Here is a 26521-nt window from a genome sequence, read left to right as displayed (position 1 = left end):
ACAGTAGGATTTGCACATGACATGATGGAGACACCATGGGAGCAGGGGGCATGTGAGTTGGGTAGACTTCACCATCAAGCACGTGCAAGCACTAGGGGTGGAGGGAGTTAGGCGAGATAAGGAGAAGCAACTTTCCCCTTGTAAACTAAAAAAGGAGAAGCAACTTGCTTAGCCCATGAATCCGCAGGAATTTCACATGGAGCACCACAGTTTCCTCGTGAATTATCCAGTGATTATCCAGTGGCCAGCCAACCGCTGCCTAATGGCTATGAAGTACGAGTACTCCTGTCTGTGAAGCAATCAAACGTGACAACTCACAAAAGACGCTATTTGCTGTAGCGATGGATGAGAGGCATGGGTGCAAACCATATCACATGGCCTTTTTATGTATAAATAAAAAACATCCTTTTCTATTAGCGCTACTGATAATTCTCTTCTGAGATGTTTATAGTTTCCTCCGAGACGGCAATATATGTTTTCTGGAGGGGACAAGAGTGGCGTGCGGCTTTGCTTATCGCGCATGTGACTTTTAACTAACACCAGCCCGGGCCGGCCATAACTGGCCAACAAAAGGAGCTTTGCTGTTTGCTTGCCTCCCCAGTCCGTCTCACATGCACCTCCTCATTCACATCCACTGCCGCGCACTCCAAGGATTAGGAGCTGGCTCCAATTTTAGCTTAACTGGCTTGTGCAGAAGCTCCATTCATTCTGTTTTTATAATCTGGTAATCAAGAAGCGATGGAGGATAATAAGAAATCTGGGTCAAGACTTCAAGAGTTGTCAATCCAGGAAGAAGGTTCCTCAAAAAGAAAAATCAAGGAAGAAGAATCCGATCGTTCCTAGTTTTAATACACACAAGATATATTCTTCTAAAAAAGTTAACATATTCATTCGGAAAAAAAGGGTTAACATACAGGGATATAGAACTATCTGAATCACAAGTTTTCTTAAACAATTTATATTTTCCTTCGATCCTCACGCGAAGCACCAGTGGTCTAGTGGTAGAATAGTACCCTGCCACGGTACAGACCCGGGTTCGATTCCCGGCTGGTGCATTTTTTATTTCTCCATCTCGAATTTCTGAATTGAAATTTAACTTCAGCTTATGTTTTGCAGCATCTGTCGTCAGCAAGCAATATAACGAACGCTTGGAGAAAATGTCTGTCCTCAGCAAGCAATATAACAAAATCCATGCGAAGAAAATGTTTGTCTGCACCTAGGAGCAACGTTTAAAACTACTACAATCGTATATGGTATATAATGGTACTAAAATCGGTCTCAGGCCGTGAGCTAAAAATAAAATTCCTTGGCACGAAGCTGGAGTAGAGCTCGCAAACAGCAATAAAACTTTTAAAAAGGGTTAACCAAGCCACACGTACACAATAAGCGTAGAACGGACAAAAATCATCCATCTTTCTTCCGTCGTGTCAAAATGACAAGCCAGTCATGTAAATCCATAAAGAGAAGGTATCCACCCAGCCAAGAATCGATACACATTTCCGAGCTCGAGTATTCTATGGACATCTATGTTACAAAAAAAAAGGAGCATATGCTTTACATGTGTACTAGGAACAACAAACGCAAAACCGACCCCTATGTAATGGAAAACTGTACATGCTATGTACTGAAATGCAGCCACTCATAAGCTGCTCTTTGGTGGGGTATGGAGGCGTGAACTGTATTTTGCTGCTGTAACGAGCCCAGTTATGGTGGCTTCACTCTACAAATGATACCAACTTCAAATGGACATATCTCCAAAAGGAACCATGATTAAGGAATTTGTTTGTCGTGCTACGAATGATGGTACGAATGCCGTCCACTAGGATTTGCAGGAGCTGTTGGGGGAGAGGGAGCTGAAGATGGTAGCCGGACCAATGCTGGCTGAGGCGGGGGTGCTGTAAGGGCATAGGTGAGTCTTGATGACGAACTCTCAATGAGCCCAGCAACTCCAGCAGCAGAGGATTGTGCGTTGGATGGGAGAAATAGATCATGCTTCTGGTCCTTGTAAGCACCCCATACCTACACAATAGGGAAATTGTTTATTCAGGCCACTATCTGTTGTCATTTTCCAATTGGTCAATCACTAGTCATGATCACAAATGCACTTTTACATTCCTAAGAATTTCAGGGAACTGTGCTGCAGCAGGGAGTTACTTACATCAGAGGAATTCAGGACGTCAAGAACTCTAGCACAGTGTGCACCTTCTGTTGCAAAAGCATGAAGCACCTGTGTGAATCAAAAGAAAAAAAGAGTACCACTTGAGACTGGTGCATCAGCAATTAAAAAACTGTCACAATTTGTATGCTCTGAAGACACTTCGTTTATTTTTTAAAATATATAGTGCCTACTTGCATGAAATATATATCCGTCCAATTCTTGTCTGAATACTTCATGAATTCTAAGTTTAAAACATTCCAGGCTAAGCAAAAAACGCTGGATGTACAATTTTTTACAAGTTATGGATACCCAAAACAAGAAAAAAAGGACATTATCTCAGTTGATTATATCATCTGCCTGCAGAACTTTCACAATTGATCTAATTTGTTTTTCTTTCTACAGAGTGCCAATTTTTTATTGCATCAATCTCATGTGAAGGTCAATCCATAAAAGTAAAGTCAGTGTACTATACTAATATGGAATTGAGCTGAAAGGAGTTAATTGCATCTCAAAGAAACAAAGAAGCTAACAGTCACCTCCACTGCCAAAACACGCCCAATTGAAGCCTCCGATTCATTCCACTTCATTTGATTACAGAGTCCCTGTCTTCCACCAGCACGCCAATCAAGAATACCAAGGAGTACTTCAACAAGACCAACCCTGTTTTGTTTCATTATGAAATACATAACAAAGATTAGTCACTGCAAGGCTTGATTCCAAGAAAGACTAGGTTGAGTGAATATATGGTAACAAACAATATTTTTTGCCACCTAGTGGCAAGGTGAAGCAATTTTTTGGACTACTGATATCCTTTCTTTTGCTTAAAAAGGCTTCAAAAAAATGGCACAAACTGATTTGAATATGGAAAGAAGAGGTTAATACTTTTTCTATGTCAGCAGGAATAAAATCAACAAAATGGATCGCTTAAGTAACTCTATAACCAAGAAAAATTAGGCATGACCTGAGATACTACAGAATACTCTGAATTCCCATATTAAACTCGAATGATTTCCCCCCCTCAAGGAAATTTGCAATTTTGACTGTTTCCCTTTATATGCATCTTTTACATGGCTATATAATGTACCAACATTTACAGCCGTTAAATTTCTCTTTCAAAAAAATCGAAATTCCATAGTTTTACAAATGTTCTTGACAGAAAGTTTTAGCTTTTAGGGCAATTTCACATGATATACACCAATAGCTATATAGGCATTTGGAACAGCTTACTTTAGCCCCTGTGCAACAAGTGCATCACGAGCTCGATTACCAGCACCAACTACACGCTTTAATGTCTCCAATGCCAGAATACTTCCACCTTGCCACCCAATTGCTTTCATAAGCAGTGGTACAACCTGCATGACAGTTCAAGCAAGAAAAGATTATGATGGAACAATGTGATCATACAGGATTCCTATTGAGTTCCCCTAAACAGTAGAGATAATTTATGGATTTCCACGATATCAAGTCAAGCATACTTAAAAAAGATGTAAGTACTGATAGTGTTCTAAAAGCACAAAGTGGCAGGGTGGCAATAGGCAAGCCAAGCCGATTTCTGAAACAGTGCTAATAGTCACTGTGGAAGTTGAGAGACATAACTCTGCAGTCAAACTGATAAAAGATGCCAGAAATCAAATCATCACATGAACAGGCTTAGATTGTAATCTGAATTCTGAGCACTACAGGTTCTAAACATTATAATTACTTTTCAAATCGCTGATTCTAGCATAAAAAAGCTTGATCACAGGAATCCTTTTAGGAGGAAATCAATTCACAAAAGCAGTCACACTGTTGTATAGACAAATCTAAAAAAACATTGTGCAAAAGATTGAACATGCCTTCCTAGAAAGAGTTACAACAACATAAAGAAGCTAAATAATTCGATACCTGAGGAGTTCCTGCACTTGTTGCTGCCATAGCTTCGGCACAAGTTGTGCTAGATGCAAGCTGATGTAGTACACGCAAACAACTAAGGCGAACACGTTCTTGTGGAGTCTGCACATTGGTTTCAGAGTGACCTGAATTGTCATGTTCACTAGGTTCTGCCTGCAATCCACTTGTGGCCTGCCCAGATGCCATAGTTTCCCTTCTTCCCTCATAGGCCATAGCTGCAACAAGTTTTGGAACATAACCTAGGTAACCGACATGGTCTGCAAGTGCCGGATGAACTCGTAGCAAGGAGACTAGTGCCGCGGACAGCAGCAAAGGAAGCTCTGGATCAACAGCATTTGCTTCATAATGTGTAGCAGCAACAGAGGAGACATACTGATCCAGCAGTCCTTCAAGGAATCTTTTAGGGTTTCTCAGTGGAAACTTGGGGTCCTTCAGGAAAAGTCTTACATAAATTCCACCAACCTGAAATTTGCAAAGCATAGCATCTTAGACAAAGTAACAGAAATACATTATGCAGAAAAAAGGTTCTAGAAAAACAAATTACCTGTGGTTCATCCTTCATTACATGCTGGCCAGATGCTTGTTCAGGTACATCCCAATCAACAACACGCCCTTTCATCTGCTCTTGGTAGAGGTCTGATGCCATGGTTGCCAACTGTGCAGAAAGAGAAGCTGCCATTGCAGGTGTCCACACCAGTTCAGGAGTTTCCGTTGTCTGTTCAAGAGATGAAACAACAGCTTCCCCAGGTCCATCTTTAATGGCAGAAACCAAACCATCAGGCAAGAATCTAGCAAGTGTGATTGCCACCCTGGGACCATGCATTGGTTGACCAACAAGTTTGCCCAATAAGGATGCAGCTGCAGCTCTTTGTTGCATAGGGATTTCCTCTACATAATATAAATTGAGTGATTAATATGCTTACATAATCAGATCTATAAGTCATCTGACAAATTAAACATGTAAAAATAAAACCATGTGCGTAGAAATTAAGTGAAGCAAAGTTTAAAAACATTAGAACTTTACTGGAGGTTGATGACCAAGATTTAATACATGCAGCAATTAATCACAGCTAGAGCGTGTAGACTGCTAGTATCATGCACATTATACAAAATAATGGAGATAAAGAAACATCTGCTTCTATAGTAGCAATATACTAAAGTAAAGATCAAACCTTCAAGTGGCAACATAAGTTCAAGAATGTAAACAACACCACCATGCTTGGCAGCAGCCCAGGCAAGCTCTGGAGTGCTGGCTAAAGAATACAGTACAGCAAGTGCTCCATCCCTGCAAGGAGGATTGCAATGGAGTATCTGAAATAGCAAAATGAGGCTCATCCTTTCTGCAACCATGGCCTCCAAACAAGGAGCATGCTTTGTCAACAGAGAAAGAACACTTAAACAGATTTGTGGGATGTTGCTTTCAGGAGGAACATGCAGTGCAAGGCATTCAAAAAGAGGAATCAGACGCTCCTTGGAAGTAAAAACAGCAGCCAGGCCTGGACTACTTGTCAGAAGATTCTGCAATAAAAAAGATATGGCATGCAATTCAGAAAATGTGCCTCACACAGAAAAGGTTAAGAAAGTACTATTTCAATAGAAGCACCTGTAGTGATGTTAGCCCACTTTGGAGGTTTGTAATAACTTTAGAATCTCCATCAGTCCCTGTACTTTGTTTTTCTGATGAATCATCCATTTTTCCTTCAGCAGAATCACCGACTTGGTAATTTTCAGAAGCAGATGTATCAACAAGTGAAACATGTTGATCAATCGTACTTTCCTCCAAATTAATGGAATTCCACTGTTGTACTAACTCTGCTATAAATTTAAGCAGAGCAATGCAAAATTCTTCCTGATCACTTATTTCAAAATCCGGCTGATTGTTGTAAACTCTCAAATATACATTACCAACATTCAATTCTTTTGATAAAGATTCATAGGTGAAAGATTGTGATTCTGTCAAATCGTATGAACCATCAGGGCCTTGACTAGCACGCTGCTGGTCAACAAATTTGAGCAGCTCACCTCTGGTGGAAGAATTCCATATGATCTGAAACAAAAGCAAAGTTTTTTGAGCTCAAAATTATCTGAATCTAAGAGCATTGGATTTTGTGAAATATTTTTTCCATAGTATTAGACAGGAAACAGCTTTTAATTGCACACAATCAGCCTATACACACCATCTATTGGAGAAGTGAATCATGTACACATGTACAGCCAAACAGAAGTTGATTGTAGCAAAATACTTGCATAAGGTGCCACAAGGAACAGAATAGTTGCTTGCTATGACAAGATATTAATTGATGACGCAAATAATGCACTACCGTTCTGAGAGTATCTGTGCATTCATACACAAACATGTGCTGCCAGTCTGTCAGAGTTACTATTAAACAAGGGGTAGGGAGATCTTGAGTATGAAACTGTCCTTGCTACATTTTTCAAGCTGGAAATAATTAATAATACCAACTCTAATTATAATTCCCAAAACTGAGTGTGCATGACCACACTCTTAAATCATATGCGCATGCGTGCATGTGCATTAGCAAATAATTAATTACATATGCACTCTGATTATAATTCCCCTAAACTGACTTAGTGTGCGTGACCATACACTCTTAAGCCGCTTGCACATGAGTGCATGAGTATTAGCAAGTTGCTTAACATATTGCAGACCATGGTGATGACTAATATACGAAATGCATACATTTACACAATATATTTTTATATATTATAACACTATCGCAATGTTCTAGGCATAGCAATTAAAATAGAATCCTTACCTCAGGTGACTCTAAATTTGAATTTAGATTTGATAATAGCTCTTTAGGTGGGTGGTTTCTCAGCATGTCAGCAAGCTTTGGAGTAAGAAGTGCCTTTAGTGCATTGTATGCAGGTTTGTTAGATGGGCAACATATCTCATCGCTACTGAGACCACAAAGCCTAGACAAAGCCTCAATTGCATGAACAGCATGCAAATTTTTAGCAATCTGCACCCTTGCCCCAACACCATGTGCCTCACTTGTCTCATTCTCTTCTGCTGTTGAATCGTATTGAAGCAGCAGGGGCAGTACATACCTGCAAGTATATTTCAATTAGATACATCAGAGACATCTGTTTTTCTCCTAATGTATATCATATTTCGATTTAGTTTCTAATTTCCACATTTATTGAAGAAGCAATAAGGATGGCAGGCAGTTACCATAAAAATCCAGCCCTTAGCAGAGCATCTTGCAACTCAGGTGTCACTGAAATATTAGCAGCTGTCAACAGCGCAGCATCCACAGCTGAGGGAACAAATTCAAGCTCTGTACAGTGCACAATGTCCTCAACAAGGCCACCAAACTTAAGAATCTCGACTCTTCCTGATTCAAACTGACTGAGAACGGAGAAGGTATGCATTATGTTGGTGACTATTCTTGCAGCTGGTTCATTTGCCAGTGTTGTGGGCTGAACAATGCACATACAGCGAGAAAGAAGTGTTGCCAACAAGGGAATACCACCATCTCGTATAAGTTCTTCTCCATTTAATGAAGAAGACACACATCTAACAGAACATTGCAACAAAAACATCAGATAATGGATATCCAATCCGAGTGAGCAGTATTTAAGAAAATGTTTGTATAAACTTAATAAATTGAGTCTCTATCAGCTTACGTCAGCCAAATTAGCTCCGAAGCAGCTATCAGAAGAGGCGCCCTATCGGATGAAAGAAAATTGCTGTCATCCTTATCTACAGTAACTGCATTTAGCAACATTGGATAACCAGCATATTTAAATGGTTCCAAGACATGTCCGTATCTCTTGTACAAGATGCATTGTGCCTTGAGCAAGAGTAGCAGTCTCCAGACTTGTGGTCCCTGTAATCCCTGCATACTTGCCTGCAAGTATACATGATAGATTCACTGTAAATAATCAACCATGTAAAAATATGCCTTAATGGGTCTCGCTGTTTTGCACATCACTACCATTTCGTAGGAAAAGGTGTTCAAAAGGTGCACAGAACAAATAATATTTTTGCCAGTTACTTCAACAAGTAGGATAAATCAAATAAACAGTGTAAGCAACAAAAGGAGAAAGCATGAAAAGATAGCATGCATCAATGACCAATAATAATTGACCATATGAACAAAGTTGCACCTGCAATCGCTCATAAGCCTTTTGCACAGCAACGAACTTCTCTCTCCCCTCAGGGTTCTTGTCTGGATGGTACTTTATTGCTAACTTCCGGTACTGGCGTTTAAGCTTCTCCTCATCGATGTTTTCAATTTTGTTTCCAGAATTAGCCACACTTAACTCAGATGACTGCTTGCTACAACCATTCTCACCAAGCACAAGATCATCAAGAGAAATCTCCAGTATCTTACAGGCTTCTTCTTCAGACAAATCCATTGGACGACGAGTTAACTCTTCGCGCCACATTACCAACAACGATTGCAAAAACTCCACGTGTTCAACAATGGGCCAGTTAGGAAACCTAATCTCATCACATAGGTTACGAAGGTAGTAACGATGACACCACATCTCATCTTTCAGATTCGGGTAAGTCACAGGTGGCATAGGAGCATAATCATACAATGAATGGCAATGTTGTGCCAATTTCTGAGGAAAATCACCGAGATGCTGCAGGACCTGCAAAAGGATATCAGATGAATAACATAACTAGAAAGGGGATTAAAAACTCAAGGCTTAAAAAGCAATTGTTTTAACAAATGACAATAAAGGGGTATAGGTAAAGGACCTGATGAATAAGGTTTTCTGCTCGCATCTTGTGAGTCCATATAATTTCTGGTGTGTCAGAATCAGACACCATTGCACCAGCAAAGGCAGAAGGGCCACTACGTTCTAAGACATACAGCAAAGATTCTGGGAGCAGTCCACCTAGTACACTACGCTTTGCCAAAGGCAAAGATGAAGATACTGCTGCCTCTTCACCACCATGAAAAGCTTGATGAGTATGTGTGGCCGAAAACAGTTGTGAAATTGATAGGAGATTTGAACCAGGATACGCTAATGCAAAGTAAAAGGCACCAGTACTATATAGGCGAATCATAGCTTTAGGGTTTCTTGTAACAATAGCCTTAAGCAATGAGGCAGCTGCTTCAACAATGCTTGGTTCCCCAGTAAGCATAACCTATACAATTTCAAATTGTATTTCTTGTCAGTGTCAATGAAATTATTGAAAAGAGAAATATATCTGAAAAACTGAAATAGAACATTGAAGTGCTGAATATTATCACAAATTAAAGGATGAATTTTACTGGTATAAACAAATAGTTTATCATAAAGACAACTGGCAAATGTATGTATTCTATTGCTGATGGCTATACTAACAGGTTTACTGAGTTACAATTCAGTAACTCAAAATATTTTGAGGAAATGTTTTCTTTTTCTCAAACACGTAGGAGATCTGCGTATCATTTCATTAAAAAGAAGAATAAAAGGTACAAAAGGCAGGGTTATGTATTCTGAGGAAATGTTACTTGTGTCAGCAGAGCTATTGGCTGCATTCTTTTTAGCTATTGGTATATAAATCTATTATCACTTTTATGCCGTGTTTATCTAATCCCCATAAGATTTTTTTGTTTGGCCAATGAAATTATTGGAAAGAAAGAGAAAAATATATCTCAAAAGTTGAAAAATAATATTGAAGTGCTGAGTAAATAATCACAGATTAAAGCATGAGCTTTACTGGTATGAAGAATAGCTAACCATAAAGACAACTGTCAATTGTATGCATTACACTGCTGATGGATATACCAACAGGTTTAATAGGGAGTTACAATTTAGTAACTCTATATTGTGAGGAAATAAGCAGAGTTTAATGGCTGTATCTATTTTTTTAAGGTGTGGAGATGCCTCGGGGATATAGCCATAGTATGGCTAACCAAGTTTTGTTCAACCATATTTTTCGGTCAAACAAGATGCCAGAAGAGTGGAGGAGAAGTATACTGATACCAATATACAAGAATAAGAGAGATATTCAAAGTTGTACTAATTACCGAGGAATTAAGTTGATGAGCCATACTATGAAGCTATGGGAGAGAGTTATCGAGCATCCTTTGAGAAGGATAACACGGGTCTCTGTGAACCAATTTGGTTTCATGCTTGGAAGGTCAACCATGGAAGCTATTTTCTTAATAAGACAAGTTATGGAGCTATATAGGGAAAAGAAGAAGGACCTACACATGGTTTTCATTGACTTGGAGAAGGCGTATGATAAAATACCAAGGAATGTTATGTGGTGGGCTTTGGACAAACATAAAGTCCCAACGAAGTATGTTGGACTAATTAAGGACATGTACAACAATGTTGTAACTAGAGTCCGAACAAGTGATGGCGACACAGATGACTTTCCGATTAGAATAGGACTACATCAAGGGTCTGCATTGAGCGCTTATCTATTTGCCTTGGAGATGGATGAGGTAACAAGGGCCATTCAAGGGGATATCCCTTGGTGTATGCTCTTCGCGGATGATGTAGTGCTAGTTGATGAAAGTCGAGCAGGAGTAAATAGGAAACTGGAGTTGTGGCGGGAGACCCTAGAGTCAAAAGGTTTTAGACTCAGCAGAACTAAAACTAAATATATGAGATGTGACTTTGGCACTACTACACATGAGGAGGGAGATGTCAGTTTGGAAAGCCAAGTAGTGCCCAGGAAGGATACATTTCGATATTTGGGATCAATGCTACAACGAAATGGGGATATTGATGAGAATGTTAGTCATAGAATCAAAGCGGGGTGGATGAAGTGGCACCAAGCATCAAGAATTTTATATGACAAGAGGGTACCATTGAAGCTAAAAGGCAAGTTTTATAGGACAACGATTAGACCTGCAATGCTGTATGGTGCAGAATGTTGGCCTACAAAAAGACGACATGTCTAGCAGATAAGTATTACGGAAATGCATATGTTGCGTTGGATTTGTGGTCATACAAGAAGGGATCGAGTCCAGAATGAGGATATACGTGATAGGTTAGGGGTAGCACCAATTGAAGAAAAGCTTATCCAACACCGGCTGAGATGGTTTGGACATGTCCAACGAAGGCCTTCGGAGGCACCGGTGTGTAGTGGAACCCTAAGACGTGACAGTAATGTGAAGAGAGGCAAAGGAAGATCAAAATTGACATGGGAAGAGGCAATAAAAAGAGATTTGAAGGGATGGAATATACCCAAAGATTTAGCCATGGATAGGAGTGCTTGAAAAACAGCTATTCATGTCCCCGAACCCTGATGTGGCTCTTGTTGGGTTTCAACTCTAGCCTACCCAACTTGCTTGGGATTGAAAGGCTATGTTGTTGTTGTTGTTGTATATAAATCTACTCCCTCCATCCCAGAATATAGTTACGTTAAGGGTTCAATATTTGTCCCGAATATAGCTATGTTTAGAGTTCCAACCCCACCTTTTACATATGAACTGACCAAGTTAAACCTCATTGTTTTATCTCCCCACGCCGCACACAGTCTCCCCAAAATCTGCCAAGGAATCTGGTGAGCGGATGTAAAAAATGAGACTGGAATTGTCCTTGGCGGTAAATAAGTGCCGCAAGGATTCTGGTCAATGGGATCATTTTGGCGCAAATGAACTGTTGTAGCGTATGCGTTCCTGCCATGCAAATGTATGAGCTGCAACTGAAATCTTTTTTAGTTTCATCGGCATGCAAATTGAGTGGCTCTGTTTTTCTGGTGGTGTATGGAAACAAAAACCGGCAGGCAGCGCTACTGACGCGGGATGCACGCGCCTGTAGATAAACGTGATTAACTAAGGGCAGATTAGACCTTCCATCCTCCTCCTTAGTCTGTCAGAAAATCTCTAAATGCAGCTATATTTTGGGACAGAGGTAGTATTAGTTACAGTTACTTTTATATTGTGCTTATCTAGTCTCCATAATCCACTGGTGATAGAAATAGAAAACAAACACTTTGAAGCTAGAGCAAACCTGGGCCACATGAGGAAGGCATCTTGGACTTGACAATATACGTTTCACCCTAGGAGTTGGGGTTACTATTTCACCTGCGTCATCAAGATCAGAGTGTGCTGACGCCATACTGTGTAATATAGATAATGCAGCCTCCCCAACCTGTAAAAGAGAAATACATTTTCTGTGAGACAAAGAAAATGCATTTATGAGAGGAAAATTTGTGCTTGCTGGTGAAATAGCAGCATGATGTGTGTGTGTGCGAGTTTGCGGCCATGTGTCTGATCAAAAGATGCAGATTCAATACCTGAGTAGGAGTCAGGACAGGTACTCTAACAGAAAGTGCCCACCGTAGTTCCCGTATGTCACGTAACCTTTTCCAGTCAGACATACCAGAAGCCCAACATTTTGTTGTCCAGTCAATTGACTTCTTTGACCATAGCCTTCTTAATGCATCCTTTTCAAGTGGCCCAACTTGTGTGCCATCTTTATCAATGTACATCCACTCTTTTGAAGGTTCCATAAATGCGGTTGCTGCAATGAGGTTAGATTGCAAAGGAATAGCTGTCCGCTCAGATGTTTCATGCGCAACCGTGAGCAAATCAACAGCCAAAACACAGCCTCCAACCAAAACACATGCTTCAACGTTTGAAAGGTCATTCATCAAGGCCTACATAAAAGGAAAATAGAGGGAGAAGATTTATCAGCTTTCAACAGTATGTCATGACAGCAAAGCCATATTAGTCATGGTCCTTGGAAACCTTGTCCAAAGTTAACGCCATGTCCCAAAAGACTAAAGAGATTTATGGATTCTACTGTACAATATCAAGATGAAACCACATAAAGAAGCTTGTTGACAATTCCATATCTGGCATATCTTATGTCATCTTCTTACTATAAAATAAGAGAGGAAATGACAGTACAGAGCAAAAAACCTTTAAAAGTAGTAGCAGACGATGCCTCAATGCCCTATCATCTGTTCTGTCTAAGAGAACAGTAATATGTGCAGTGCCATCAAATGGTCCAATAACTTTATAATGTTGCTCATAAACTATGGCCATTGCTCTTGAACAGAGTTCTCTTACTGAAGACCCACCACCTCCACCAAAGCCATCTAACCTTCCCATGTCACACCAATCATCTGATGAACCTAGCTCATCAGGAACGGCACCATCCACAGTAAGGCCAATATCTGCGTCACACAAAAACCGATGGTATAGAGCTCTAAAAAAGGCAACAGGATCACGCAGTGGAAAATCTTGTGCTCGATAGTTACTCCCACTTTCAAGCAGCAGCCGCAAATAGTATTGCCCCACACAGACTTCTTTGAACAAGCTTGGGTAGCGAACTGAAAATTCAGCATAATTCCAAGAAATTCGAGGTAAGTTGTCACTACCACCAGCATCCTCAGTGACCGAACCTCCAGGGACAATGTCATCAGTTCTTTCTTTCTCGACGTCAAGGTTATGAACTTCAGCTTGCAATGCTTCCTTCAATTCCTGTCTGGTGCGCTCATTCCATATCAAATCTGCTCTGTTGTGATCTAGACTGAAAGCCCTCCAAAATCCATACCAATTGCACAGGAGCCTGCCAGATCCCACAGGAGTATTTTCCACCACAACTTGTGCAGGGACTGAAAAATCTGAATGCGATGAGCTGACAAGATTGCCATTGGCATTGGAGTCCACTAAATAAACATGTGAGTCCAGCTGTGGTGCCCCGATTTGATGATTATTTTCAGAAAGGGCCTCAGGTACAGAACCATGTGGAACCGACATTGCATGAGAAGGGTCAATGTTCATACCTGCCACTGGGGAGTGGGCGGAAGTGTACTGACCAACATGCCTCTGATCGACATCTGCTCCTCCATAAGTACCCGCACTGGTGTGCCTGAAGAGTGCCCCATCATCAACACCATTGGAGGGTGTCCCCTGTTCTTGTGCTGCCATACTTTTACTGCCACGAGCCCTCCTCTGCTGAAGTATACGTTTCTGCCTTCTGCTTAATGGTGCTTCATCATACTGGCTCTGTGAATCTTCATCTGATCTTGTATGAAGATATGCAACAAGTCCAGGAGGAAGTATTCTTGACAGCAAATCAAGTGCAGGTTGATAAGAATCAGCCCAAAGAGCAACAAGTTGCCGACTAACATCACGCCGTTCACCAGCAGGAAAGAAAAAAGCATTTAGCAAATGCCTCAGAAGAGCACCATCTTTCAAGGCAGCATCACGCATGGACTCTGCTGCTATCGCATCTTCCTCAGCAATTGTACGCATAATAACAGAAATAGTCTCTCGCACACTTTCAGCTGGATGTGCAAATAATGCAAACAAACGACGACGCAAACCAGCAACTTGACGCAGTAGCTCAACAAATGTAGCATGCTGGGTTGTTTCACCATGGGGTTCACAAAGCATAGCTTCAAGGACTTCCACAACGGACAGAGATAACAATGGTGAAACTGATATAGGCTTCAACCTGTTAACAAGGATCGGAACATACATTGGGTGTGAGAACAGTACAGACTTTGCATGCATGTAGGTAGCATGGGATTCTCCCCTTGTATCCATTAACATGGATGCATCACCAGGACCACCACCAATTAGCATAGCTACAAGTCCAGAACCTTCAGCTGCCACTCCCTCAGAACCATTCCTAAGCAAACCCATTATTCTAGTAACAGCAGCAGGAAATGCCATCACATGCGATGCCACACTTCTTGATGTAAGTAGCCTGCGTAAGCAAGCAACAAAACCCATTATAGTTGCTGCTGCTTTTGGGGATGGAGGCGGAAGAGGATAAGCATCGATGGGAGCGCTATTTTGTGGGTGGTTCGGAAGAAGACTCATTAAGGCCACTAAGACCATTTCAGGTACTTCAATATTGACAGGCACTCCAGTATAAGGTACACATGCATTAAACTCCCTTATTCTACGCCACAATCTGATTTTTGCTCCAGGAACAGCGTCAGATGATGCTACAGCCTCTTTAGCAACTGCAGCTAAATGTTTTATGTGCATGGTAGCAGCTTCCATATCAACAGAACCATGATGGGGCATCTGATGATGGGCTACCCCACAAGGTGGATCTATCCGATGCCCAGGCATCGTTAACCTTGGTAGCACTGGAATTGCACACTGTCTCTGAAAATAATAAAGAGAAAGGAAATATGAGGCACGGAAACTGGTAAGCATGACAGAAAACTAGATCAATCCATGCTTAAGTCCAAGAAACTCAATGACACGAGTAAGATCAATCCAAATACTAAAATGAAGTTGCATAACAGTTAACACCATTTTGCAGAGCAGCAGGTCAAGATTCCACTGCTGATGTACAATTTGAAGTTATTATACAGATGATATACGGAAGACGTGATTATGTGAAAATGGCAATGTTCTACAGAGTACAGACACTAAATGGGAACACATATGGTCCTTCTCCAGGTATTTTGGTCATTGTACTTATGGAGCTTAGCTAGCATATAGGTGCTTGCAAATAAAGAGTTGCTTTAGGTGTCGCGCATACATTTGAAACTGTAATCTTCATTAACTTCATAAGTGTAACTGGATGATACAGATTGAATGCCGCCACAGGAGTAAAATGCACCTTAGATCTTAAACATGTGTAACCATGTCACTTGGGCTCCCAAACTTAAGAATTGCGTATTTTGATCCCTGAACTTACATAAGTGGGTCAATAAAAGGTCCGAATTCTATTTAATCAGTAACTGAAGATGACATACCACCTAAAGCTGAATCCTAGTTGAATTCCAACACAGCCATGCTACTTGAAACTTCTAGGGAAAAGGAAAATAGCTTCGGATTTTAAGTAAGCTTTCATGGAGCTGCACAACTTCTATAAGAGTTTTGTGGTTTAAATGCCAGTAAAGTATCACATGATCATTAGTCACCAATCATGTGCTTGGACCTTTCTTGACACACAATCACCTAAATGTGACTTAAGTTTGGGTAGCTAGGTGACACGTCCACACACGTTTAGGTGGCATGTGCCGCATTTCACCCCTGAACAGAATGTTTATTTTTTGTTAAAATGCATTGCTTAGTTGTGCTGAAGATCTAAAGAACAGCTGCATGTTAATCACCTTAAATTTGGGTGTTAAATATACCAAGGCAGTATGACCTCAAGGGGAGCATCATTGAGAGAAAACAAATGATACCTGGGTTTGTAAAACATCAAGAACTGTTGCAAGTAGATTATCACGGGAAGTGCTTGCATATACCTGACAGAAAATATAGAAGAATTAAATGGTATTCCTTGTAGTGGGATAGAGACCTGCATGCATACTTACATGAATCGAGCAGCCATCATTGAATTCAAATGCAAACATCTGCGGCTCTTCTGCAAATCGAACAAGGGCATTTACTGCTGAGAGAGGTCGGACAATGACAGCCTGAAAAGATAGTTCAATGAAAACAAGTAAGAACCTGACATGCTGAAGAGCTGGGGATAATATGGCAAGCAATCTAGAAAAAACGAATTCAAGGGAGAAACCATTATGATGTATTGATGTGTAAACCCTTAACACTCAAAATTAACCACCATTTCTTGGTTTGCCAATGCCTAGAGGGGTGTAGGATGTCCATATTATAATAGAAAAGTTTAACAATTCATACAAAAACAAGGAGAAAATTTCTACCTCGTAGTTCTCTGGACGCCTTTCAACAAGTGAAGTGTTTGTAAGAACAAGCAGACGAGAAACAGAATCACCCTGCTCTCCAAGACCACCCCTTGGTCCAACACCCAAACCTAAGCTCTCAATACTAGCAGTGCCATGTGCAGCGGAACGTAATCTTGTTACTGACCATTCTCCATGTCGAGTTTCAGCAGCTCCAACTGCCTCCATAGCTGGGAAAGAAGTCCAGTAAATTAAAAATCAGAAGATCACAGTCACAGGCTCACAGGTAATAAACAAACTATCAGTGTGAGCTTTCAATCCTTTTATTATACGAGATACTCTGGGATCAGCGACATAGATAAATGCTGATTTTGTTGATCAATATGATGCTTGAAGGCGGTATTTTACCTCATTCAGTTCGTTTTATTTTTCAAGATCTTTTGTGCTACTAAAAAACATATGGAAGGAAAATCAGAAAGGAGACACTACCAGCATATAATGCTAAGAAAACAAATGTACCGTCATCTCAATATCCAAATAGGTTCCCCAATAAAATACATGTTAGTTCTCCATCACTGGAGATACAGCGCCTACCTCTTTTTGCTATGAAGTCGGCCGCCTTCATTGACTGTGAATTGTCCACAGATAGTGATAATCCAATCATTAGCTTGGCAGTTTTTGTCTGAAAAAGATAGCTAACGTCAGGAAGTTGCATATAGAACTACAAAAAACCTATCATTGGGCAATATAAGATGGAACAAAAAAAAAAAAGATGAGAACATAAGGGTGTACCAAATGAGATATAATTGCAGTGTTTGTAGTGCCTGAAGCAGCCATAAAAGCTTTTGACTTCCTACCATAAAGGGGGCATAGCACAAACCCTCCACCTTCAGTAGTCTTCCTCCCATAGCTATCCCCCAAGAAAATGATAGCAGGAGAACTCATATCTCTGAAGTCCAGGCACCAGCGCATTTCACCAGAAGCCTCAAGGAGCTCAACACCCACCGAAGTGACCTTAAGTTTCTACAGAATGTTCACATACAGCAACTAAAGTATCAGATATCAAAATTGTGATGGTTATACAACAATATGTTTCTTCAATACAGCGTTTTTTGTGAGTACATCATAGAAGATGTGCTCTGCAATCAGCAAGTTATCTACACCAATGAAGTGGCATACAATCATCTATTTCTTAGCGCATAGTGGCACAAATTGAATAGTAGCATTCGGTTTTCCAATTTTTCCTACAGTTAGATATATCACAAAAATTTGAGCAAGGATTATGATTGTGCAAATATGTGGATTATCTTCAGGAGTTCTGCTTGAACTGGTAGCTTCCTAAACTAGCTGTGCTGCTATGTGAGAATCTGAAGGAGGGAACAAACTCAATCAGTTAGGTTGGGTTGTTTACTAGATGAGATTGAGCATGGAAGCATAAACTGGTCAGCATAGAGTTGTACGATAAAATTACTTGCAGAAATTCAGCCTTGCACTGTTAATTTGTTGATCACAGTAGCACAACATAGTAGACAGTAGCGGGATGCGATGTGATAGCAAGGGAGGGTTCAGGAAGGGGGAGGGCTTACGAAGGGGGCCCACTCGTGGGTGCGTCGGCGGAGGTGGAGGACGGGGAAGTCGAGGGCGGGGTGGACCGGGCGGAGGCGATGGAGCTCGGTGAGGATCCCCGGGCGGAGCGGGGATGAGAAGCGCATGGGCTTGAACTTGCCGCGGCCATCGGAGCGGACGGCGAGCGTGAACTCGTCGGTGGCAGTGAGGGCCTCGGCCTTGTCGAACTCGGCGCCGGCGTCGTAGGAGTTGGTGAGGTTGAGCGTGGTGGGGTCGAGCGTGACGACGCCGGAGGAGGCGATGCACAGGATCCGGCGGTACCTTCCCCTCCACGAGTGCTTGACGACGAGGTACCGGGCGAGGTACTCGGGCTCCTCGGGAGGCCCGGCGGGGGCGACGGCGGGGGGGCCGGGCGAGGTGGCCGCCTCTGCGGCGGCGTGGCGGCTGGCGAAGTCCATGGTGGCTAGGCTCGGGCCGGCATTAGGTTTCCGCCACCAGGGTAGGGGAGGGGAGGAGTGGCGCGAGTGAGTCGCCCCCAGCGCGGCGACCGATCTCGAAGGGAGACGAGATCCCCCTGCTGCTGCTGCCTCGCCGGTCGCCGGAGGAGGGTGCTCGCCGGCGCTGCGGCCGGACAATCCGTTGCCGAGATTTTGTGCTGCGCGATGACTCGTGGTGCCTCGATTGATTGATCGATCGATCGGTTGGTTGGCTCCTTTTCCAAGATGTTTTATTGAAATTTTCTTTTGCGTTTCCAAGCTGTTTCTTGCTTCCGATCTCGATTTTTATTGTCTTCTGTCTACGTGGCCTTAATAACCAAGGCATCGCTCGTGGGGAGAGGGATCGTTCAGCAGAGGGCTTCCGTGTTTGGCTTCAGCACGAGTGAGTTTGAGTTATTTTCTTTTTCTTTTCAACAAGAAAAGGGATAAAATGAAACAGATAGAACGAGTACGACTGTAAGACGGTACTGTCTGTTTTCCGGTCTTCTTAACGATGCGGTAGTGCTTTTGCCTTTAGTTTCAAAGAAAAAAACAAAGTCAATGTATGTATTCGAATGCTACTTAAACTTGAACAAGAATACAAGATAGGGTATTCTTTAACTACAATTTTTCTAAAAAAATATTACCCACTTAAAATTTTTAAAATATTAGTTCTATACGTGTAAAATATTACTGGATGGAGTACGCACTAATGTCCATAGATACGTAGTATGCTCATTATTACTGGTTATATATCTACTAATTATTACTTAAAAAATGAAAAGGGGACTTTTTTCGTACGTCTCCTTCCGCTCCACTCCATGGCCCTCGCTTCAGGCGATTTGCGCCATCCGCTCCGCGGATCCCTCCTCCACCGTCCGCTCCTACGCGGTTTCGTCCGTCGAAAATCAATCGCGAGCCCTCCGATCCCTCCTCTTGCCTTCCACCGTCCGCTTCCTCCTCCTGCGATCCCTTAGCTCCTGCCGCCTCTCCTTCCCCACCACCCCCGCAGCCCCACCCTTGTCGCCTCCCTTTCTCCACCCAAATCCTAACGTGGGTCCTCCTTCTCCTCGATATACGCCACTCGCACCTCCGTCCTCCATCCTCTCCACATTCACCTCTCCGCTCCGTCCATGGAGTCGCTCGCCATCCTCCACATCAGGCCCGCCACTCTCCCTCCTCATGCGAGGCTACGCCTCTCGCGTCAGCGCGCCGTGGCAGAGGAAACACTCGCCTCCGCGGGCACACCATGGTGGAGACTCGCCGGAGCTCTGCCGCCGAGAAGCGCCCGTCCCCGTCGCCGTCCTCCTCATCCGTGCCTCCCCGAAGAGGCCCAAGGTGAGAGCGTCGGCCAACCGTAGATCGAAGAATCCCGCATCGCTGCCTCCCGATTTGACCCACCGGCTAACCGATCTAAACCGTGACCCTAACCAGGCGGAGGCCCCGGCGTCCGCGCCTAGGAGGGCCGAGGAGGATTCTACGACTGCGGCCCCGGCGAGGAGCGCCAGTTCGGCGGAGGACGCGGCAAGGGTAGCAGCGCAGAAAGGTGTGGTCTTTGCGGGTGTTTCGGGTGCTAGGATTTGGTGCGATGGGTTTGGAATGGAGCTCATGGGGTTTTGATGCTTTGGTGCAGATCAAGGAGCGGATAAGCCAGCTGCTACGGCGGCCGAGAGTTTGAAGAGGAGGAAGGAGCAGGAGCAACAGCAGCCTGTGGCACCATGGGTGAAGCTACTATCCTAGTGAGGGTTATCCGCCGTGGTCTCTAGTTCCTTCAGTCATCTTTTCTAGACCTACTTCTTCAGTCATATGCAGTTGTTGCAATGTTGGATTATATTATATTCTTTGTTCTCATTGAATTGTGTCTATGTCAAAATATTTGATGCAGGGGCTGGAGCTCATCACGATGGAGAATTTCATGTCGGTGTCAGTGATGCAGGCAGTAGGTTCTATCATGACCAACAAGTACAGCGAGGGGTACACCGGCGCAAGATACTACGGTAGGAATGAGTAAGGCCCTGTTCTATCAGTTGTCATTATTGGGATTGTTTTAGTGGAAACACGCATGTTTGCAAGAGAAATCGAATTGTCATCTACGTGAATCCATGGATAACATGAATTGGTTGTTGTTCTGATTTTCCTTAGTTGCAGATACATTGATATGACCGAATCCTTAGGTCAAAACGTGCTTTAGAGGCTTTCCGCTTGGTCAGCTTGTAATAACCAATGTTTACCTCTAAAGTGAATGTGCAACCTCTATCGGGTTCACCTGCCAACTTCCATGTACACACCGTCCTATTGAAGCCACATGAAAGGATCATGATCTTCCTCACGGTGGACATCTTTCTCATGGTTACCACGTACATGGATCTAGATTTTACTTTTATCTCCTTACTATTTTTATTTAGAGGTAGCATATAAGCATGAATGTGTCATTTGTTGCTTGTTTTCCTTGCTAGCCCTGCAGATAGTTTAATCTTTATGGTTGTTCCATTCTTGCATTGGAAGTTGCTATGCAAGCTACGTGCTACCTTCGCACATGATTACATAATGTGTATATATAGTTTCCCATAATTCTTAGAAACGTTCATGTATGCTACTGAAACTCCTGTTGCTCAAAGGTTCTACTTAACGTTTGCAGACTGATACTAAGAAGATTTCGGCAACTTCGATATTCTTTGAGACAATGCCCTACAGACTGGATGAAAGCAACACTGGCTTCATTAATTATGATCAGGTACTTTCCCTCCTTATTTCATATACTTTGTATCATCAGCTTATTCAGATAATTTTGTCACTTTTACATATGGCAGTAATGTGTTATTTCTTTTTTCATTTTTAGCCAAACAAGTTTCTTATCTAGGATATACTTTTTTTCATCATTTCTCTTCCGATGGTAAAACTATTTCAAGTTGAATCACCCTGACACCTTATCTGCTCCTACACTGCAATCAACCAAATAATTCAATCATGTTTTGTGATTGACAGATATGCAACAAGCAGAAAGCAATACTTCTAGCAGACATGGCACATATCAGTGGGCTTGTTGCAGCTGGCATCATTCCATCTCCTTTTGATTATGCAGATATAGTGACTACCACTACTCACAAGTCACTCCGTGGGCCACGTGGAGCCATGATCTTTTACAGGAAGGGAGTGAAACAAATAAATAAGCAGAAAAAATAGGTATGACTGGAGGAAAATAATAGACTATAGTAGCATAGGATGTTGAAGATGTTTCTTCTAATAAGTTCATGCTGTAGTACATAAGAAAAAGGAAGGACTAAGGTGTATCACTATACAGGTTAGGTATGATTTTGAGGACAAGATCAACACTGCCGTCTTTCTAGGTTTGTAAGGCGGGCCTCATAACCATACCATTACTAGCTTGGCTGTTGCGCTTAAGCAGGTTTGTGCCAGTTATGTTGTTTCATATTATCTTTAATTCATATTGTTTTCCTTTGTCTATGGCTCTCAGTGGTTGATTATATTTCAGGCAACTACCCCAGAGTACCGAGCTTATCAAGAGCAGGTTATTAGTAACTCTGCTAGATTTGTACAAGTATGCTTACTTAATATGATGATTAGCTTGTTTTGTATTAGTAGCAGCTTTTAGGAAAAGCAAGAAGGATGGACCCCTCTGACCTAAGGTAAGATCTCATTCTGCCTTGCATCAACAGAAAGTAGTTCATGCTCCTTTGTGTATCTGCTCCAGGTTTCCAGTTCAATCTAATACATACTGAAGCTTTATTTCACTCCGCCCGCTGACGCCAACCACCAAGCACTATCAAAGGAATGGCCTCACCTCCAATTATTTTCTTGACAGCCATGGCTGGGTCGCCACCATTGACGCGCTCCGGGGTGGCATGAGCGAGACAATACTCGACGGGCCGTGTCACGGAGGCCACTGCCATCGACGTGCTCCCATCGAGCGCGGCGGGAAGAGAGATTCCCATCTGAAATTAGAGGTCCGTATCATAGTGAAAAGCTAAATAATTTTGCTACATTCTTGTTCCCTTCGATCTCTGTTGATTAATCGAGAAACACACTCCTCTTCAGTGTTCGTGAGTGAGTATATATTGTGAAGCCCAGTCCATGTTATTGGTTCAAACACAGGTTTGTGCACGTTATTGGTTCACGTTGTCGAGCAATGCCCAGTCCATTATTCATTTGTTTTTTCTGCTGATGCGGGGAGGTTCCTGATCAACAGATGGATGGGGACGCCGATGTGCCAGCACCATTGTTGCTGCTGGTGACCTCGACTTTCCCTCTTTCTCCTTTTCTAAGAAAATAGAGATGCCCAACAAAGAATGACTTTTACATTGCCTTTTGTCCTACACCTTTCTGCAAGGTGATGCAGGCCATCTCAAAGTAGCAGGAATTTCATCTTAACCTTGTTGCTTGCCCATGCTATCGTACTCCTCCCAACAGATTCCCTTGAATGACTAAATATGCACTCCTAGAAAGCATTTGCAGCTGCGCGTGCATGGTAAAGGGGACTGTTGTTTAGCCTATTAGCAACTTCCTGCATCTATCTGTCATTGACCGAGAAATACTAAAAATGGAGCACAAGAGCTGTAATTGAACCCAGGAGGTCTGGACCTGTTGAGATAGGAACACTCACCACTACTATAAACCTTGCTGAGTGCTTACTAGGGGCATGTAATTTTTTCAAAGAGGCCTAATTAAGAGTCTTGTTGCTCATGTTGGTTCAGTAAGTTATGAGTACAGTTACTTACCAGATGATAGTATCAATATTCAATATGGAGGTTCACAATAGGATCATATGTTTAATGTTAATGATTTCTCTCACTATAGGTTAACTTCATAATTGTTTGAATATCAAGTTGATGTTATTTTATTTGATTATGATCTAAGCCCGTAGCAAAGCAAGTTTGGTTAGCTGGTGTTGCATCTATCTGTCTCCAGTTTGTGCTTATTTTTCAGCTGACTGTTCAAATGTAGTTGCTGAGCAAATCTCTAGAAAGGACCACATCCTAGATTCATTTAAGCAACCCAACTGCTTGTTTCACTCATTCAGCCATTACTATTGTTGCACTAGCAGAGGTAAGTCAAGGTTTTTATCTTCTTATTTTCATTTCTTAATCATGTCCATTTCATTCATTCCCTTCTAATCAATGCATACAAATTTCAACAATTGAACGACATTGTTTCCTCAATAGACATAGTGTTATAATAACTGCAATCAAGATTTGTTCATTGCTTAACATACCTTTTTCAAACTTTCTCTGCACTAATCCAATGGATGCACACGAGAAAGTTACATGGTAAACACAATGTAGTGTGTTTCAACTCTTGGCAATCATGGACTTTGAAGCTTAGTGTTTTGCATTCTTAATCTGCGCTTTCAGTCATGTGAAACCCTTTTAAGTATTAAGTTTTAGACCATTAGACTAAGCTTAATCTCCATTAGACTAAAAAGATGAGATCTCAAGGAAATATACATGTTTCTAATTTTTAGATGATGCTCTATTTTGCAGCTCCATGTATGGCATGGAAACAGGCAAAGTCAGGACTTTAGTTGAATTTTAGGTTACTTTAGTGGTGAACCATGATACTGCCTGGAAAACTGTACGGTTGAGATACTCAAGAACTGTGAACCTGTTGAAAATATCATTGTAGTTTTTGAATTATGTGTAGCATGCAAACTCCATTTAGAAAATCCAATTGTAAATTGTTGTGTGACATTATGTACCATTCTAAACTGATTTTTATTATGTGCATTATGTACCATTCTAAATTATCTATGCTCATGATAGCATTTATTTTGCCTATAGCGACGCACGGGCACGATCCTAGTTTATTTATAAAATGGTAACAAAATTCACTCGAGCTCTCACTGTCATTGTCTGACAATGTCAAAAGAATGGGTGCTATGAGGAAATGGTGCCTTGCGAAACACAATTGACACACACGACTAGTGTAGTACCATGACCGCATGAACGTCCTTCTAAAATATATATGCTGATATGTTCAAGTCAGTCTTTTGAAGGGTTCGAATAGCCAGGCCCTTTTGTAGAGTGGGAATGAGTTTAATCTTAAAAAAAGAGTAGTTTTCAAAAAAAAGAGAGTGGAAATGATGGTTTCAGCAATATACTGTATCTAGCAACGGTGTTAAAGTCTTATAAAGAGCCTGCAAACAGGTTATGGAAGCGGGGGCAGGTGAAGTACGGATGAAGTAGAAACTAGAAAGAGGCAAATTTTTAAGATGGGCCTGGCAATTTGAAATGCTCCTGAATCAGACATGGGCCGTTATCCTCGCTATTCGGCCACAAGGCCCAGCTCACAATCTGCGTGTGCATAATCACTCAATCAGCACAAGCGTGCTTTGCTAAAAAAACAGCACAAGTGTACTAGCAATTCAGTTTCACTGTACATGAACAAAACCGGTTCAAGTAAAGAACATTGATATATACACATGTGGTGCAACCCAAAATTCTCCAACCTATTTATTTACACTGCAAAATTCATCACCGTGAAAGTGGCAAGAGGTGGAACTAAAATAACAGAACTATTAAAGAATTACAAGGATTCCATGCAATATCAATTGATCACTAACTTCATTTTATTCCTAGCAGAAAAAAGAATGAACAAAGAGATGTGTAACTAGGCTACTTTCACATCCATGGCAACATCTCTCCTCTCTTTGTTTTCTCTACACGTTCGCGGGCAAGTAGATATCGATCATGGCTAGAAAAAAAAAAAGATCAAGCAAAAATCAACCTCCGGTTATTGCACAATGGCATGGCAACGGCTCATGCATCGCTGCATCATCGCCTGATCCATGCACGGACTAGATCAAGCCTGCCTAATTATAGTCCGGAAACGTCCGCATCGCCTCCACCATCGACGGGGAGAACACGGCCCCACCGTTGATGCCACCGGCCCCGCTCACGTTCGCCGACATCACCGGGCCGAGCGCCGCGGCGTCGACCGGCGGGAACTGGCCGTAGAGCCCCCTTGGCGCGCAGAGCTGCTGCAGGCCTGACGCGTCGGGCGCGAACAGCGGGATGTCGGGCGGTGCCGGCGGCGGCGGCATCAGCTGCGAGTCCGCGTAGGGAGGCGGCGGCCCGGCGCCGTGGGCGTTGGCGCAGCTCTCGGACGACGACGACGACGACTCGTCCTGCGCCGCGGCGGCGGCCGAGCCCGCGGCCACGCGCGCCGCCGGGGGCGCTCCACGGGCGGGGCCGGGGCTGTCGAGGCCGGTGAGCTTCTGCACGATGGACATGAAGTCGCGAGGGTTGGTGCGGATCACCTTGGGCGAGTGCGTGTAGATGATCACCGGCTGCTGCTGCGGCGGCCGCGGCTGCTGCGGCCGCGGCGCCGGCGCCGGGGGAGGCCGGTGGCTGGTGCTGGTGATGGCGGCGTTGGAGGACGACGACACGGAGGAGTTTGTGGAGGACGAGGAGGGCGGGGAGGCGGTGGCCTTGTGTATGCTGTGGGAGTCCCTGTGGACCTTGAACGCGGCGTGACGCGACCCGCCGGCGGCGCCGGCGCCGGACTGCCGCGGCGATGTGGGGCTCATATGCGCAGTTGGCCAGTGGGTGGCTGGCGATGGGTGCCTGGGCGGGAGAGGGGGATCGGGGGAGAGCGTATAAATAGCAGCGGCCGGACGGGGAGGCGGTGGCGCAGCGCATGCCGGGATATTTCTGCTGATTTTCAACAATTTAATAAAATTTACCAGGAACTAAGTGCATGTGTCTAAAGATTTCTAAGGTTGTATTTAAATTTCTTAGGATGCATTTAATTTCCTTAGGCAATTAAAATCTTTAATAAATTAATGAATCATATGAGTTTATTGTTGCATCCATGATAGTGCATTGTTTTTATTTGTTTGAATTTAATTTTGAATTTGGGTTTCAA

At 42.7% G+C, this 26521-nt stretch overlaps 2 protein-coding genes, 1 non-coding gene and 1 pseudogene across 3 annotated transcripts; 2 read left to right on the top strand and 2 right to left on the bottom strand.

Moving 5' to 3' along the window:
* Positions 1 to 984: 984 nt before the first annotated feature.
* TRNAG-GCC (transfer RNA glycine (anticodon GCC)) lies at positions 985 to 1055 on the top strand. Its single transcript has one exon. It is a non-coding gene; the product is annotated as a tRNA-Gly (tRNA).
* A 334-nt stretch (positions 1056 to 1389) lies between these two features.
* On the bottom strand, positions 1390 to 18942 carry LOC117838457 (dnaJ homolog subfamily C GRV2). Its single transcript, XM_034718498.2, has 22 exons — positions 18185 to 18942; positions 17391 to 17621; positions 17193 to 17280; positions 16620 to 16828; positions 16272 to 16373; positions 16140 to 16202; positions 12898 to 15105; positions 12270 to 12632; positions 11984 to 12124; positions 8784 to 9176; positions 8183 to 8674; positions 7700 to 7923; positions 7245 to 7589; positions 6826 to 7120; positions 5652 to 6095; positions 5221 to 5566; positions 4593 to 4936; positions 4043 to 4510; positions 3386 to 3510; positions 2695 to 2818; positions 2159 to 2227; positions 1390 to 2019 (listed from the first exon to the last, which is right to left on the bottom strand). The coding sequence occupies exons 1-22, from the start codon at positions 18620 to 18622 to the stop codon at positions 1792 to 1794; spliced, it is 7740 nt and encodes a 2579-aa protein (XP_034574389.1). The 5' UTR covers positions 18623 to 18942; the 3' UTR covers positions 1390 to 1791.
* Positions 18943 to 20531: 1589 nt separating this feature from the next.
* Positions 20532 to 22380, top strand: LOC117835577 (serine hydroxymethyltransferase, mitochondrial-like; annotated as a pseudogene).
* A 2708-nt stretch (positions 22381 to 25088) lies between these two features.
* Positions 25089 to 26206, bottom strand: LOC117836205 (uncharacterized). Its single transcript, XM_034715587.2, has one exon. It carries the CDS (start codon positions 26181 to 26183, stop codon positions 25467 to 25469), a length of 717 nt encoding a protein of 238 aa, XP_034571478.1. The 5' UTR covers positions 26184 to 26206; the 3' UTR covers positions 25089 to 25466.
* Positions 26207 to 26521: the final 315 nt, after the last annotated feature.

The sequence above is a fragment of the Setaria viridis genome, chromosome 9 (assembly GCF_005286985.2).
Source record: "Setaria viridis chromosome 9, Setaria_viridis_v4.0, whole genome shotgun sequence".
Lineage (NCBI taxonomy): Eukaryota > Viridiplantae > Streptophyta > Magnoliopsida > Poales > Poaceae > Setaria > Setaria viridis.
Note: the sequence above shows the minus strand (reverse complement) of the source record. Positions and strands in the feature narration are given on the sequence as shown.

Bases quoted from the DNA above. Each gene is read 5' to 3' on its own strand.
- LOC117838457 (XM_034718498.2), bottom strand. From the start codon at position 18,622: ATGGACTTCGCCAGCCGCCACGCCGCCGCAGAGGCGGCCACCTCGCCC. The intron at 17,622-18,184 runs GTAAGCCCTCCC...AACATTCTGTAG, and splicing joins CCCACGAGTGGGCCCCCTTC to AAACTTAAGGTCACTTCGGT. The intron at 7,590-7,699 runs GTAAGCTGATAG...ATGTTCTGTTAG, and splicing joins TCGGAGCTAATTTGGCTGAC to ATGTGTGTCTTCTTCATTAA.
- LOC117836205 (XM_034715587.2), bottom strand. From the start codon at position 26,183: ATGAGCCCCACATCGCCGCGGCAGTCCGGCGCCGGCGCCGCCGGCGGG.